General features: G+C 46.0%; 1 protein-coding gene across 1 annotated transcript in view; it reads right to left on the minus strand.

The window, feature by feature from the left end:
* Nucleotides 1-750: 750 nt before the first annotated feature.
* Nucleotides 751-16,069, minus strand: part of LOC147637504 (mediator of RNA polymerase II transcription subunit 11) — a 43,338-nt gene continuing 28,019 nt past the window's right edge. Inside the window, exon 3 of the mRNA XM_086799284.1 lies at nucleotides 751-1,199. Coding sequence (XP_086655410.1) covers nucleotides 1,032-1,199 — 168 coding nt within the window. The 3' untranslated portion in view covers nucleotides 751-1,031. The remainder of the gene's footprint in view (nucleotides 1,200-16,069) is intronic.

A 16,069-nucleotide genomic window follows, 5' to 3' on the forward strand; every position in this document is an offset into this window, starting at 1 on the left:
CATAGGTAAACTAAACATGTGTGGAGAGTTATTAAAGAAATATGGATACTAGGAAAGTACATTTTTTTTGGACCCTTAGCCAACCACCACCAACCAATGGGGGTTATATCACCACTAGCATGGTCTGATAATTCATGACCTACTTTTCTAAACAAAAGTCAAGATGCAGCAGGGCTTCACCCGTCGATGGCCTTATATTAGCCCCACCCCTACTCGCTCCTTCAAGAGGCAATGTTCTCCATGACTTCTTTGGAAGGCAAACATTTTCAACTTCCAAAAGCTTTAAAATATATTTACTGTGTACCTCTTATTACCAAAATAAAAAATAAAACCTAACATATTGATATTATCAATACAAAAGAATGCTCACGTTTTAATTTTCACTTAACAAAACAAAACCACAAAATTTCAAGACCTAAAACCGCTGGAAAATAGGATAAATGAGCTCAGCTCTCTTGAAAATTGCTCAGCAAGAAAATAGGATAAATGAGCTCAGCCCTCTTGAAAATTGCTCAGCAAAATATATATATATATATATATATATATATATTCAGGGCTCTATGTTGACACATAGCTCTCTCTCTCTCTCTCTCTCTCTCTCTCTCTCTCTCTCTCTCTCTCTCTCTCTAGTTGGGTCTTTTTTTAATCATCTTTTTTGTCTCTATCCAATGTAGTATATTATGATGGCATGGTTAATTCTAAGAACCTGCAATCACTTGAATAGATAAAACAATCCACAAAACAACATGGTAACAAGTTAAACTCTCTTTGAATTTACTGCACCAAACTGGTCAGCAAGAGTTTATGATAACACCATGGTCTCAACGATGTCGCATCAAAGTTAGCTTGTACATCTGACCATCACTTTCAAAAAACCCAGTTTCTAGCATTACAAACCCTTAGCTCTGTTCACACTCGTTAATGGAGCATAAATGCATTGCAAAAAGTGGCAGGTTTGTAGTCCCGATTAGCACTCTTCACTAGCTCTATGTAGTGATAAACAATGGGTTAACTTGGCAAGCACCGATTTGTTAGCAGGATCCTTGAAGACTTTTTAGCATGCTCTCTATCTGACCAATCACACAATCGAGCTTTTTTGTACTGATCTCAGCTGATGTGCGTGCAATGTAGTCACAATTTTCATAAGCACGGTAATCACACATTCCCTTGATCTCCTCTCGCAAAGTAACTTGTATGTCCTGTCCCCATTTAAACAAAGGGAATAACATGATCAGAATAAACAAAGAAAGCTGACCACAGTAAACCAATCCAACAGAGAGAGAGAGAGAGAGAGAGAGAGCATGTAGTAGAGTAGAATACTTGAAAAGATCCACCAAAAAACCATCACCTTCAGACCACATGGCCTTCGAAACTGTCCGACTTACTGCTTCTACGGTGCCCTTCCCAAGCTGTGCCCTAGAGGTATCCAGCTGCCATGATGGTAGACCACTGCATGAGGGGCCAGCCCTAAGGCCAGCCCCAAGGCAGCCCAACATGGGCTAGCCTTGCTAAGGGTGACCAAGCCCCTGCCAAGCAGTCGGCCAGCCCCTTTGGTGGCTTATGTGCCCAGTTGGCCAGCAGCCGACCTGAAATACAGCCCGACCAGCAGTTTTGGGCAGCCGACTAGGCTTTATTGCCATTCGTGGGCTTTTACTACAGCCAACAAGGCATTTTCAGCACCCGACCAGGCATTCAATGCAGCCGACTGGCATCATGCGGTTGTGCGAATAATTCTGCAGGCCGACTGTTCATTCGCAGCAGCCGACTGCAGCCAAGAGGTCATATAAAAGCATGGCCTCAGTCCCACACCAATTCATTCAGGTATTCAGCATAAAAGTGCAGAAGCAAGTCAGGATCCAGTCGACTCTAGGCTACAAGGGAGCTCCTCTTCACATACAGCCAGCATATGTGCAGTCCTACAGCTATCTAGACTTGCATCAATGTCCAGAAGAGTCTTCAGCGGAGCCTCGGACTAGGTGGATACTCAGCCGACGTACTGTCTTCCTCGTCCTTGGGTTGGGCATTCATATTGTTTGTTTCTCAACCATTGTACAGCATTCTCCAAAGAATAATATAAGCAAATACTCCTGCTCTCTCTCTCTATTCTCTAAATTGGATGCAAAAGATTCTCACCACATAAAGGTATAAAGAAGGCCCTAGAAGTGCGATTGGCCAACAGAGATTTTGGCAAAGCTTTTGGGAGTGATGACAAACATTGGAAACATTTCCTTTATGGGAGAGATTTCATAGTTAAGACAGATCACCAGGCACTTAAATGGTTGCAAACCATGCCCAGTACCCAATGGAGTGACAAGAAATCTAGATGGAGTCAATTGTACCAACATTTTGGGGAATGATTGAATACGTCCTTGATAAGAATAATCCCGTTGGCCGATGCTCTCAGTCATAAAGGCAAGATTTAAACATTGCACGAGCCCACAATGCTGAAAATTCAAGGAAAAGACTTAGAAAGCATGAAGGTACAATATCCGAATTCAAAAGAATTCAAGACTCTGTATCAATTGGCCCTCAGTTCAAAACTAGGCCACTACAGTATACAAGATGCCTCGTTGTTTTTCAAGAACCGCTTATGTGTACTCAAAGAAAAGCGCCGAGTCCTTCTCCACGATGCCCATGATTCTCTTGTCGGAGGTCATAGAGGTATCAACAGTACACTACTGGAGAAGTAGAGCGGTCATTCTATTGGGCGCAAAATGTGACAGGACGTCTACCAACACGTCCAAGCATGCCACATATGTCAAAAAGTGAAAGTTCCACATACGAAACAAGTAGAGTTACTTCAGCCTTTGTCTATTCCAGAGAGACCTTTTCACGACATCAGTATGGACTTCATAGACGCTCTTCCCGCATCATCTGGATCTAGAAACACACAATGCATGACTATTGTGGACAGATTCAATAAGTTCTACTTGCTCATTCCATGCAAGCAAACAGCCACAGCCGAGGACATCGCTCACTTGTTCATTCGGTTTTGATATCCCATTCGGGGCCCAAGGGGGGGGAGGCGGGGGGGGGGAGGGGTGCTTTAGTGGGTATTTGGGACCCAATACTATGTTGTCTATTTTCCCTTCTCTCGCTCTCTACTCAGTGAATGGATGCCTAAGATCTCACCAAAGTAAAGGTTTAAAGAAGGCTTTGTTGTGCGTTACCACAATCAACCTCAATGCATGCAGCAGTAACAGTACCTCAATGGCTTCTCGGGAACAAGAGGTGCAGCCTCAGTTAGGTGCCTTGATCAACCTCACTAAGAAGTCATCAATGCGTTAGGGGACAGGGATATGCAAGCAAGGGGACAGCAGTGGAACACGATGCACATTTTCAACACCAATCATGGGGAAAATTCAAAGGTATGATAGGGATTTCAGTTAAGTTGCCAGGGAAGAAGTATGACAAGTTGGAGTCCCAGCACAGTCAAGGAGGAATGATGACAATCATCCAAAGTCAAAAGACATTGAAAGTTGGATTCTCGTCGAGCTCAACAGGAGGGGATGTAAGGTGCACACAACGTGCCATGATAGTCCCTCATCTAATCCCTCATTAGGCAGCAGTGTAGGCATTCATTTAGGGCATGATATTCAATAGATATATCAATCGACGAGCATCCAAAGCATCATAATCCAGCCAACACAAGGATGCCATGTTACAACCGACCCCACACGTATGTTAAAAGCAACATAAACATCATTTTATGACAGTCGTGGGTATTTTCACAAGCCAACAAAATGAAGAAGTGGCCGACTTGCATTTAAGTGGCATATATACCAAAGCATCATAATCCAGCCAACACAACCGACAGCAGCACAAGCTTAGTCGTAGTAGGCGGCCAACACCCTAGTTGGATAACAGCATGTCAGGTGTGGAAGTGCAATTTGCCAGCAGAGATTTTGGCAAAGCTTTTGGGAGCGATGACAAACATTGGGAACATTTCCTTTACGGGAGAGATTTCACAGTTAAGACAAATCACTAGGCACTTAAATGGCCAGCACCCAATGGAGTGACAAGCAATCTAGATAGAGTCAATTGTACCAGCATTTTGGGGAATGATTGAATACGTCCCTGATAAGAATAATCCTCTTGGCCGATGCTCTCAATTTTTAAGGCAAGATTTAAACATTGCATGAGTCCACAATGCTGAAAATTCAAGGAAAAGACTTAGAAAGCATGAAGGCACAATATCCGAATTCGAAAGAATTCAGGACTCTGTATCAATTGGCCCTCAGTTCAGAACTAGGCCACTACAGTATACAAGATGCCTCGTTGCTTTTCAAGAACCGCTTATGTGTACTCAAAGAAAAGCGCCGAGTCCTCCACGATGCCCATGATTCTCTTGTCGGAGGTCATAGAGGTATCAACAGTACACTGGAGTAGTTAGAGCGGTCATTCTATTGGACGCAAAATGTGACAGGACGTCTACCAACACGTCCAAGCATGCCAGATATGTCAAAAAGTGGAAGTTCCACATATGAAACAGGTAGAGTTACTTCAGCCTTTGTCTATTCCAGAGAGACCTTTTCACGACATCAGTATGGACTTCATAGGCGCTCTTCCTACATCATCTGGATCTAGAAACACACAATGCATGACTATTGTAGACAGATTCAGTAAGTTTTGCTTGCTCATTCCATGCAAGCAAACAGCCACAGCCGAGGACGTAGCTCACTTGTTCATTCGGTTTTGATATCCCATTCGGGGCCCAAGGGGAGGGGGGGGGGGAGGGGGGCGGCTTTAGTGGGTATTTGGGACCCAATACTATGTTGTCTATTTTCCCTTCTCTCGCTCTCTACTCGGTGAATGGATGCCTAAGATCTCACCAAAGTAAAGGTTTAAAGAAGGCTTTGTTGTGCGTTACCACAATCAACCTCAATGCATGTAGCAATAACAGTACCTCAATGGCTTCTCGGGAACAAGAGGTGCAGCCTCAGTTAGGTGCCTTGATCTACCTCAATAAGAAGTCATCAATGCATTAGGGGACAGGGATATGCAAGCAAGGGACAGCAGTGGAACACGATGCACATTTTCAACACCAATCATGGGGAAAATTCAAAGGTATGATAGGGATTTCAGTTAAGTTGCTAGGGAAGAAGTATGACAAGTTGGACTCCCAGCACAGTCAAGGAGGAATGATGACAATCATCCAAAGTCAAAAGACATTGAAAGTTGGATTCTCGTCGAGCTCAACAGGAGGGGATGTCAGGTGCACACAACGTTGTTTATGGGCTGGCCGACCAGTAGCTTGGGGCCATATAAAATGGCCCCCTTGGCCCCACTGTATTTTCGGGATTTTCTTTGGTGTATATAGCAGAGTTACACAGCTTCTCTCTCTCTTTCATCTGTGTCTTGCTCTCTGCAACAGTTGTCTTCATTTCCGATGTGCATTTTGACATGGTATCAGAGCCCCAGCTGGCTTGAAGCTTGGAGACAGTGGGACGTGGAGGGTTTGCTGATTTGAGGTGCTGATTGGCGACAGTTTGGCCTATACGGAACTTGGAGATCGGGTAGAAGGCGGCCATCACCGTTGGACAGCCACCTTGCGTATTATTTGCAGCCTCTCAGCCTCTCAGCCTCTTCTTCTTCTTTTTTCCCACCCACCCTCCCTTCACAAGACCTTGTGAACCCTTGAGATGGCAGACTTGCTTGAGATGGCTGAGAAGCACATGAAGATCCCAACACTCCCCACGTTCCCAGTGGACCGACAGTTGGACGGGAACAACTACGGCATATGGAAGGTAATGATGGAGCCCGTTTTGGAGTCTTATGACTTGGTTGATTTCATTGTTGTTGTGGATCCACAGCCAGAGTTGGAAGATGGGGAGTTACCCTCTATACGGAAGGAACGGGAGGCACAGGCACAGTTATGGGATCGTGTTAATGCCTGCATCCGTTCTTTCATCTTCCTAAATTGCACACCACAGGTGATCAATCACATAAAGCATATGACGCTGGCCAAAGGGATTTGGCAACATTTGGCTTCTCTATACAACAAGGTTTCACCCATGAAGAGGATCTCCTTGGAAGTTCAGATGCGGGTGATGAATCCTGCAAAGTCGTCGACAATGTGGGAGCACATCAACAAATTGCAAGCTCTTCAACAGGAGGTTTTCCAAGCCGGGAAAGAGATATCGTCAGAGGATATGGCCATCACGTTGTTGTCCCATTTGCCCTCTCAGTACTCAGCATTTTACTCCTCCTTGATCACCAGTGGCAGGCTCAGCACCATCACGTGGGAGGAGCTTGTGCCAATGGTCTTGGACCAAGAAGAGCGATTTATGAACCCTCCAAAGGACAGAGGTTCTGAGGTCTTGACTGGCCAGCGGTTGAAAGGTCGTAACAACAACAAGGGCATCGGAGAAGTCTTCTGAGAAGAAGTCCGATTCAGACCATGAGAAACTGAAAACCGAGAGGGCCTGTAATGATTGTGGCGAGAAAGGCCACCACTATTGGAGGAAGTGTCCCAAGCGGACTGGGAAGAGCACTGATTCTTCAGCCACAGACTCCAACCTTTCTGCACTTGGAGATGTTGGACACCAGTGCTTCATCTTCTTCGAGCGAGGAGGCAGTTGGCTTCACCGCTAGGGATACTCGGGAGTGGATTCTTGTTAGTGGTGCTTCCAGGCACATGACTCCTTCCTGTGACTTCTTTCAGGATCTTAAATGGCAGTCAAGTCGCATTTTCATTGGCGACAATTTCACCATACCGATTCACAGTGAGGTCCGGATGGAGATCATTCCCGATGGCAGAGGGGGGAAGCATTCCTCTCGTATTCTTTACGTCCCCGCACTTGGTTTTCATCTATTGTCGGTGCATGGGGTTTCCAAGACTGGCTTCCAGGTGGAGTTTGAGGCGCATTCTGTTGCTCTATGGGACCGAGAGACTGACCAGGTTGTTTGGGAAGGCGGAGTGGAGAATGGTATATACAAACTCTCAACACTCTCCTCATTGATAGGCTCTCAAATTGGTGACTTGTGGCACTTTCGGTTTGGCCACTTGAATGTGGATGCGCTGCGGCGAGCTTTCCAGGACCACATGGTGGTTCGCTTGCCGAACGTTGGCAGCAGGCAGGGACTCTGTAGTTCTTGCATTCGTGATAAGCAGCACACGGAATCTTTTCCGAAGCAGGCTTCCAGGCGGGCTTCGAAACCTTTGGAGTTGGTACACACTGCCTTGTGTGGACCTATGCAGACGCCATCCTTGGGAGGTTCTTTGTATTTCATGCTGCTTGTTGATGATTGTAGCAGATTCACTTGGGTTTATTTGTCACGATTGTGACTTAGTTCATTATACAGTCTCCTTATGATTACAGATACTGAAGTGACATGATTACAGAGGACCCCCACACTTGGATGGTCACGACTATTCACTCAAGAGACATACCTCTTCATCAAGAGCCACACTCCTTCGACGACTGGTCACACCCCTTCGCTCTAGGGTTGCAACTCTTCATCCAACGGTTGCAGCTATTCGTCCAAAGGATGTGTCTCTTCGCCTAGAGTCATGACTATTGGTCATGGGATGTGTCTTTTCATTCGTGACTCTTGGACTCCTATATAAGGAGCCTGTTGTATCACAATTTCAATCAATCAATCAAACATCTGTGTTCAAGTCTACTTTCAGTTTCAGTCTTAAATACACAGATAGTGGATGAAATACTAAGTAATATGTAACGCGCGGAAGCTCTGGGTAGTCTTCTTTCAGCCCTAAACACTCTTGAAGACCTCCTGATGCAAAAAACGCACCATGATGCAAAAACGCAGGTAGAGAGAGAGTAGAGAGAGAGAGTGAGAAGTGCTGGAATTTCAGTATATACTATGTACAAAAAAGGTACAAATCTGTACAGCCATGGCTGCCTTCATAAAAAGGTTGTTAACTCCTAAATCTGTCCCCAAGGGACCTATAAGTGACCCACACCCCTAGTGGGAGTGAATACTTACAATGATGAGCATCTATGCTTTATATAGGGGTCTTGGACAGATTTTATGCTGGCCGACTGCTGGTCGGCCAGTCATAAATGCATAAAACATATTTAATGCTGCCGACTGGTCCTGATGCATGCGCTTCTCAGCCGCCTTGTATTCTGGTACAGCCGACCACTCCAATGTGCAGCCGACAGCCCTGTGTGCAGCCAGCAACACCCTTTCCTGCAGCCGACAACCATCTGGTCTTTAGTTTGCTCTCCATGCCTGTCTCCAGTCTTCACTGCCCAAGGTGATCTGTGCTCTATCATCCTGATTCTACTCTTTATCTGCTTGCCTCTTCTGGATCTAGCCCTAGAAATGTCCATGGCATCTGTGATGCACATGACATCCCCCTCTGCTAAACTTGATGACGGGAATCCAACCTGCTCTTGGATGACTGTCATCATCCCAATCCTGTTCCGAAGTCCCTCTGTCATCCTCCATCCCTGGCAAACCTTTGTCTCTGAAAATCCGTTCTGTTCTCCAAACCACTCTGTCTCTGATGAAGATCTATGCATCTGGTCTTCCTCTAGTCCACAATCCATTCCTGCCCTGGCTTTGAACACCGTCTTGGTCTTCGTTCCTGGAACTGAGTCTGGCACTCTCACATCACCCTTGGAGGATCAACCTCCCTTGGGACCGTTCCCTTAGAACCCATCTGGCTCACGGAACTGCCATCCCCATCTGGCACTGTGGAACACCACCAACAAACCTCCTGGGAGTTCTTCCCGATCTGTGTTCCCGCCTTGGGCTTCGAATCCGTGTACTTTCCTGTACCTTGGACCTGTACACCATCATATGGGACTGAATCAGTGTTTAGATTGGCTGGGCCTGATGCTCTGATACCAATGTAACGCGCGGAAGCTCTGGGTAGTCTTCTTTCAGCCCTAAACACTCTTGAAGACCTCCTGATGCAAAAAACGCACCATGATGCAAAAACGCAGGTAGAGAGAGAGTAGAGAGAGAGAGTAGAGAGAGAGAGTGAGAAGTGCTGGAATTTCAGTATATACTATGTACAAAAAAGGTACACATCTGTACAGCCATGGGCTGCCTTCATAAAAAGGTTGTTAACTCCTAAATCTGTCCCCAAGGGACCTATAAGTGACCCACACCCCTAGTGGGAGTGAATACTTACAATGATGAGCATCTATGCTTTATATAGGGGTCTTGGACAGATTTTATGCTGGCCGACTGCTGGTCGGCCAGTCATAAATGCATAAAACATATTTAATGCTGCCGACTGGTCCTGATGCATGCGCTTCTCAGCCGCCTTGTATTCTGGTACAGCCGACCACTCCAATGTGCAGCCGACAGCCCTGTGTGCAGCCAGCAACACCCTTTTCTGCAGCCGACAACCATCTGGTCTTTAGTTTGCTCTCCATGCCTGTCTCCAGTCTTCACTGCCCAAGGTGATCTGTGCTCTATCATCCTGATTCTACTCTTTATCTGCTTGCCTCTTCTGGATCTAGCCCTAGAAATGTCCATGGCATCTGTGATGCACATGACATAATAATAGTAATCCTCACAGTGGTATCAGAGCAAAATTTTTTCCCGGGCCTACGGTTGTGAGCCTCTCACCCTCTCCGCTCTACTCCCCTACCCGGCGTTGTATGGAAGCAGAAGAAAGATGGAACCTACATCTACAAGTATGAGGTAACCTAAACCTTCTTTCTTAATTCACATATAGAAGACAGATGCACAGATGTGTGTGTGGCGTACCCGGTGAGTATGCAGCGATCTCCTACTGGTAGCCCTTCGTGAGCCTCTTCATCGGGTTGTGCCCTTTCGTGTATGGGTTGTGCCCTTTCATGTATGGGTTCGCACCCCTTCACACGAACGATGGCACCAAGAGATGGCACCTCTTCGCATGGCACCCCTTCGCTGCGGAATTTGGAAGCCCCCCCTCTCTTCGCCTTGTTTGCTGCCAGCGTGCCTCTTGATTGCTAAGAGTGGCTACCAGTTGTCGGCCTGGAGCCCTCACCGCCGACGAGCACCTTCTCTTCGATTAGTCGCTGCCGGTGCCCTTCAACTCGGCGCACTCCAGTCGGCGAGGCTCTTCGAAGCGGCGCATCGATTCCCAGGCGACGTGCCCGTCACCTTTACACCTAAAAATAATAATAACACCTTATAATTAAAGGCTTACAATTAAGCCTTATTACACGTGGCTCAACCAGCTACGTAAAGCGGCCAGCACCCAACGGCCGCCAGCGCAAGGACACCCGCCGCCAGCGACGAGCGCAAGGAAACCAGCCGCCCAACGCATTTCAAAAAAAAAATATAAAAGAGCGAATGGGGCCAGTGCAACGACTTCATCCGCCGGCCAGCCGATTAGTTTCACTCGCACACCGTTCGAGAGAAGGAGTGCTCCTCTCCCACTCTGCCACGCCAGGGACTTCTATCCACTCTGGCCACATTCCCATTCTCAACCAGGTGTCCAATGGAACCCAACAGCAATCAGCCCGTGCCTTACATCTCGTACATAGACGAGGTCCCGGAGGCCATATTGCCCGAAAATCCTCGCGAGACACCCACACCGGAGCCCGCCCCATTACCCGAACCTGTTGCAGAACCTGTTCCGGCTCCAGTTCATGTACCAGGTCCCTTGGACTTTTTATTATACGTCAGTCACCGCCACGCCACTCAGTTCCAGGCGTGGGTGATCTGGCATATTTACTTGACGTGTCCAGCACACCATCTTGCTCATTACGAGTTTATTTTGGGACGGTACCCACATCTTGCATATTTCCTGGACGAGTGCCGTGTGGATGCAGTGAACCGGATCATCTCGCTCCAACCCTTGGTTCGAGTATACAGCGAGCTCATTGTGCCCGATTACACTCCCTTAACCCCTGCAGAGACACCTCCTCTCGACGAGGTGGAAGACTTCGAGCCTTCGGAGTTAGGCTCCGATTTCTTAGCAGAATTGGGAGACGATTCACTGTCACTCTCTCCTCCAGCAGTACCACATATTTCACCAGCTTCTCCGCGCTACTCCCTCTAGAAGATCCAACATGCCATCTATCTCCGAGGAAGAGGGCCAGCAACAAGACGAGCAAATGCAGGCCATTACATTATTACGCGAGCAGATGGAGACACTTCAGCAGACTTTTTCGACAAGTCTCTCTACCATCAGCAGACGACTCGACCAGTTGCAGCGGCCCCATCCAGCGCGCACACCAGCCAGTGATCCACAACCAATCTTCTTCAGAGACTTCGGTAGCAGAAAATGAAGATGAACCAGATCCAACTGCCGAGGTAAACAATGCAGAACTCCAACTTCTTTATAAAATATTAACTGCTGCACAAAAAAAGAAACTCGATGTCAAACTGCTTGCCCCTTATAATGGTCGCCGCGACAAGCGCGTGCTTGACCAATGGATATTCAAAATGGAGGTATATTTGACCAATACCGATTTGGTCGAAAGCAAGAAGGTTGCTTTAGCCAGTTCCCTACTCAAGGATACAGCACTTCTATGGTGGCAACGACGTGTTGCAGATGGGAAACACACTCCTACTTGGGATAAATTCCGGCGCGCCCTCCGCAAGGCCTTTGAACCTGCCAATGCGGACTACCATGCCCGGTCTGCTCTCCGCTGCGTGAGGCAAACAGGATCCTCAGCCGCATATATCACAGAGTTCCAACGTTTAACTCTGGAAATTGAGAGCCTCAGCCCCGCTGACAAGCTACACAGCTTCATCGATGGGCTTGAACCCCACTTACAGGAAGATGTGCAGAAGTTTAACCCTCTCACCATAGATGCTACTATTGCCTACGTAGAGCGCCTTGGAGATTTACGACGACAACCCAGGACATCCTTCTTTGGCAATCGGTCCTCAAACAGTGCTCGTTTCTCCCAGCCCAATCGCAGAGGAAATTTATCTCAACCTGCGTCTCAATATTCCCAATCCTCTGGTCAGCAATCTACTCGGCAACAGTCCTTTCGGCCTAGATTTTCAGGTCAGGCAGCAGCCTCACAAACAGGATCCTCTTCCAACAACAACAACAATCGGAATCGAGGACGCAACTGGCAAGATCGCCGACCCAACAATCGCCGCAATTTTCGCCGCGATACCTCAGCAGGTCAGCAAGCCTCTACATCGGCACCTTCAACCTCTCAAGCCAACCCTTCAGGTCTTTGCACAATTTGCCACCATGGACCACACAGGTGGTATGAGTGCCCAAAGCGTAATTCTCGCCAAAATTCCAACATGGAATGTTTCCCAGAAGGTGAACATGGACATCATCATCCTTCTGCGCCAGAAAAAGGCAAGCAGGTGGTTCATGCAGTGAGAGTTTCTAAAGTTGTCAGTGCTTTAATGTTGAATGCCCACAACCATACTTCAGTGCCTGTTAACCTTTCCAATCAAGTTTTGAGCTTATTGGGATTTATTGGCCAGCATCCTATCAATGTTCTTGTTGATAGTGGATGCTCGACTAATTTTGTGGGAACTACTCTCGTCAGCAAGTTGCGATTACCTACTCAGCAGAGTGCGGAAGTTTTCCAAGTGGAACTTGCAGATGGTTCTTTCTTGCATTGCAGCAAACGGATTCAGCAGTTGCATTTTCAGATTCAGGACTATCAGGATCAGCTGAATTTCTCTATTATGCCTTTGTCACACTATGACATGATCCTTGGACAGTCTTGGTTATATGAGTATGATCCTTTGATCAGCTTTCGAGATCATTCCATTCGACTTTATCATAATCATCAAGAAATGGAATTACGAGGTCTGTTTAATTCTAAGCCGATTACTGTGGTTTCTGCTATGCAAGTCAAACGCTTAGTGCGTAAACGCGACAACACTTCTGCCTTAGTTATGTTGCGAGAAGCAGAAGATAATACAGTTGACCAATCGAAATCCTCGCCATCAGATATTTCTTATTTACAACAGCCCTTCTTTCAACCTTATAAGGATTTATTTCCTGACGAGCTGCCAACGACATTGCCTCCTCGACGTTCTGTAGATCATATGATTGATCTAATTCCTGGACAACCACCGCCAGTTCGAGCTCCTTATCGAGTTTCTTATTCAGAATCTCAAGAAATTCAGAGACAATTGGCAGAGTTGTTAGATAAAGGTCATATACGTCCAAGCAAAAGTCCTTTTGGTGCTCCAGTTTTATTGGTCAAGAAGAAGGATGGATCTATGCGACTTTGCATTGATTATCGTGCCCTTAATAAGCAGACAATCAAGAATAAGTTTCCCTTGCCTCGCATCGATGAGCTCTTTGATCAGTTGCTTGGTGCAAAGGTATTTTCGAAGATTGATCTGAAGTCAGGCTATCATCAAATCAGGATTCGAATTGGAGATGAGTATAAGACAGCTTTCAGAACAAAGTATGGACATTATGAATTTTTGGTCATTCCTTTTGGGTTAACCAATGCCCCAGCTACTTTCATGACTTTGATGAATGACATCTTTGGTCCTTACTTGGATAAGTTTGTCATCGTTTATCTGGATGACATTTTGGTCTTCAGTAAGACTTTAGCAGATCACAAGCAGCATTTGCAGATTGTCTTCGACGTACTCCGTACGAATGTCTTGTACATCAACAAGAAGAAGAGTCAGTTTTTCAAAGATCATGTGGAATATCTTGGACATATCATCTCTGGACATGGTATTGCAGTTGATCCTAAGAAGATAAAGGTCATTGTTGATTGGCCTTTGCCACTTACAATTTCAGATGTGCGATCTTTCTTGGGATTAGCAAATTTTTACCACACCAAGGTTCACAAGTTCTCAGATATTGCTGCTCCTTTGACGGCCCTTACAAAGTTAGATAAATTGCAATGGTCACTTGAAGCTGAAAAGTCCTTTAATGATCTTAAGCATGCGTTGACAACTACGCCTGTTTTGGCTATTGCGGATCCAACTCAGCCATTTGACGTCATGACCGATGCTTCGGATAGAGCATCTGGAGGCGTTCTTATGCAGAATGATCGTGTTATTGCTTTTGATAGTCATAAATTTTCGGCTATTCAAATGCGATATCCCGTTTATGACAAGGAATTTTTGGCAATTGTTCATGCTTATAGAACGTGGAAGCATTATCTTCTTGGTGCAGATTCAGTGGTTAAGACAGATCATCAGTCTTTGACCTATATCTTTACTCAGCCAGTGATGAATCCTCGTCAAGGACGATGGGTTGAATTTTTGGCGAATTTTCACATGGCAATACTCTATGTTCCTGGATTACAGAATGTGGTAGCAGATGCTTTGAGCCGCATGCCTCGAGCTACGAACTTTGCTATCTCAAATGTGCAGATGGAGATTCCAGCATGTTTTAAGCATGAGCATTTGACAAATAGAGACTTTGGAGATGTCTTTCGAGCTCTCAAATCTCTTCATCCTACTGTTGCAGAAATGAATATGTTTGCCGCATATACAATTACAGATGATTTACTTTATTACTTAGATCGCATTTGTGTTCCTCACAATGCATCTTTGCGGAAACTCCTTATTCAAGAGCATCATGAAGTACCCTTTGCAGCTCATCCTAGATTTAACAAGACATATCGTCTGTTATCAGCAACATACTTTTGGCCTCAGATGCAACAGGATGTTATTAAGTTTGTTAAAGCTTGTCACTTGTCACATGCACTCTGCACTAAGTGCATGGTGACAAGATGGCTCATCATCAGAAGTGCAGCATTTGTACAGTTTTAGAACCCAATAGGATGATAATTGTCGTAAGCCGTGACCCCATTGTACATCCTCAGTCCAGGATAAGTCAGGCACGAGCTACGTAGGTCATTCCTCAGCCTTAGTGGGTCAGTCAGTCAGTCAAGTCCCTTAACCCACTTGGAGAGAATCATTCATGCATGTAGAGTCAGTAGAAGCCTTAGGGTTTGCATCAGAAAGCACTCTGCATCTTGCATAATATGCATACATATGCCTGTGCATCATTTAGAACATCCCCAAAGCCTTAGGGAATTTACTGGGATTTATCTGGTATTTTTTCCATATTTATTAGTATTTATTTATCATTATTTGCATTATTGGGCATTTATAAATATTAACTTTATTAAATGACCAACCTCCAGTTAGTATAAATAGGCTTGCCTAGAGCCTCTTTTGCTCATTCAGTCTTCATTGTGCTAAGAGCTCTCCTCTCTCTTGCTTTCAGCCTAAGACTAATCCAGCCCTAGTGCCCATAAGCTTTCTTCTCCAGCCCTTGAGATCCATAGCTTCAGCCCAGCCCTAGGTGCTTGCCTTCAATCTCATTCAGCCCTGAATTCAGCACTCAGTTCAGGCCCTGATTCAGTCCACAGTTCATCTTCAGTTCAACGCCAGTTTGCAGCCCCCAGACACCTGCGTTTTTCTGTCCAGCAGCAGAAGACCTCTGCATTTTCTGTCCAGCAGCCTCAGTACCCTGCAGCTTCTGTCCAGCAGCCCCAAGACACCTGCGTTTCAGTCCATCAGCACTCCAGACACCTGCGTTTCTGTCCTCAGCAGATTCCAGCCCTGAAGCAACAGTCTACAGCAGTTTCCAGCCCTGAAACAGTTGTTTGCATCAGTGTCCAGCCTTCTCTGCATCATCAACACATTCAGCAGTCATCTGGTGAAGGTAACTCAGCATTCATATGTGTTTTCAACATTCTAACAGTGTGTAGAACAGTCCACCTTCTTCTTCTTTGAGCCTCAGGTGTGCAGCCCTTCCTCATGCCCTTGGGAGGAGTGCATAGGCTCGAGATCAAGTCATTGAGGTGTTTCTACAGCAGTGTACAGATCAGCCGCTCTCCGATCCTCCGAGATCTTGCGTTTGGCTTATCTAGAGTCCAAAGTCATTCTCTCTAAAGTAATAAAGCAAATACTATCTCGTTATCGGGATAGGGGGCCCTTCAGTGGGTAATTCGGGACCCCATCTGGTGTACAGTTCTCATCTATCTCTCTCTCAACTCTTTAAAGTTTGAAGTAATTAAAGTGGATTGCTAAACTCACGAAACTCAGGATACAGAAGACGGTGTGAGCATATTGTGTGACAGGATCAACCAATACAAAGACTTCCGCTGCATATCACATTGGTATCAGATTCAGATAGTCCACACACACCGTATCCTAGCGTGGGGGCATCCTCGGATGGTTAGATTGC

The sequence above is a fragment of the Cibotium barometz genome, chromosome 6 (genome assembly GCF_041138505.1).
Source record: "Cibotium barometz isolate CiBa-2024 chromosome 6, ASM4113850v1, whole genome shotgun sequence".
In the NCBI taxonomy this organism is placed as follows: Eukaryota; Viridiplantae; Streptophyta; class Polypodiopsida; order Cyatheales; family Cibotiaceae; genus Cibotium; species Cibotium barometz.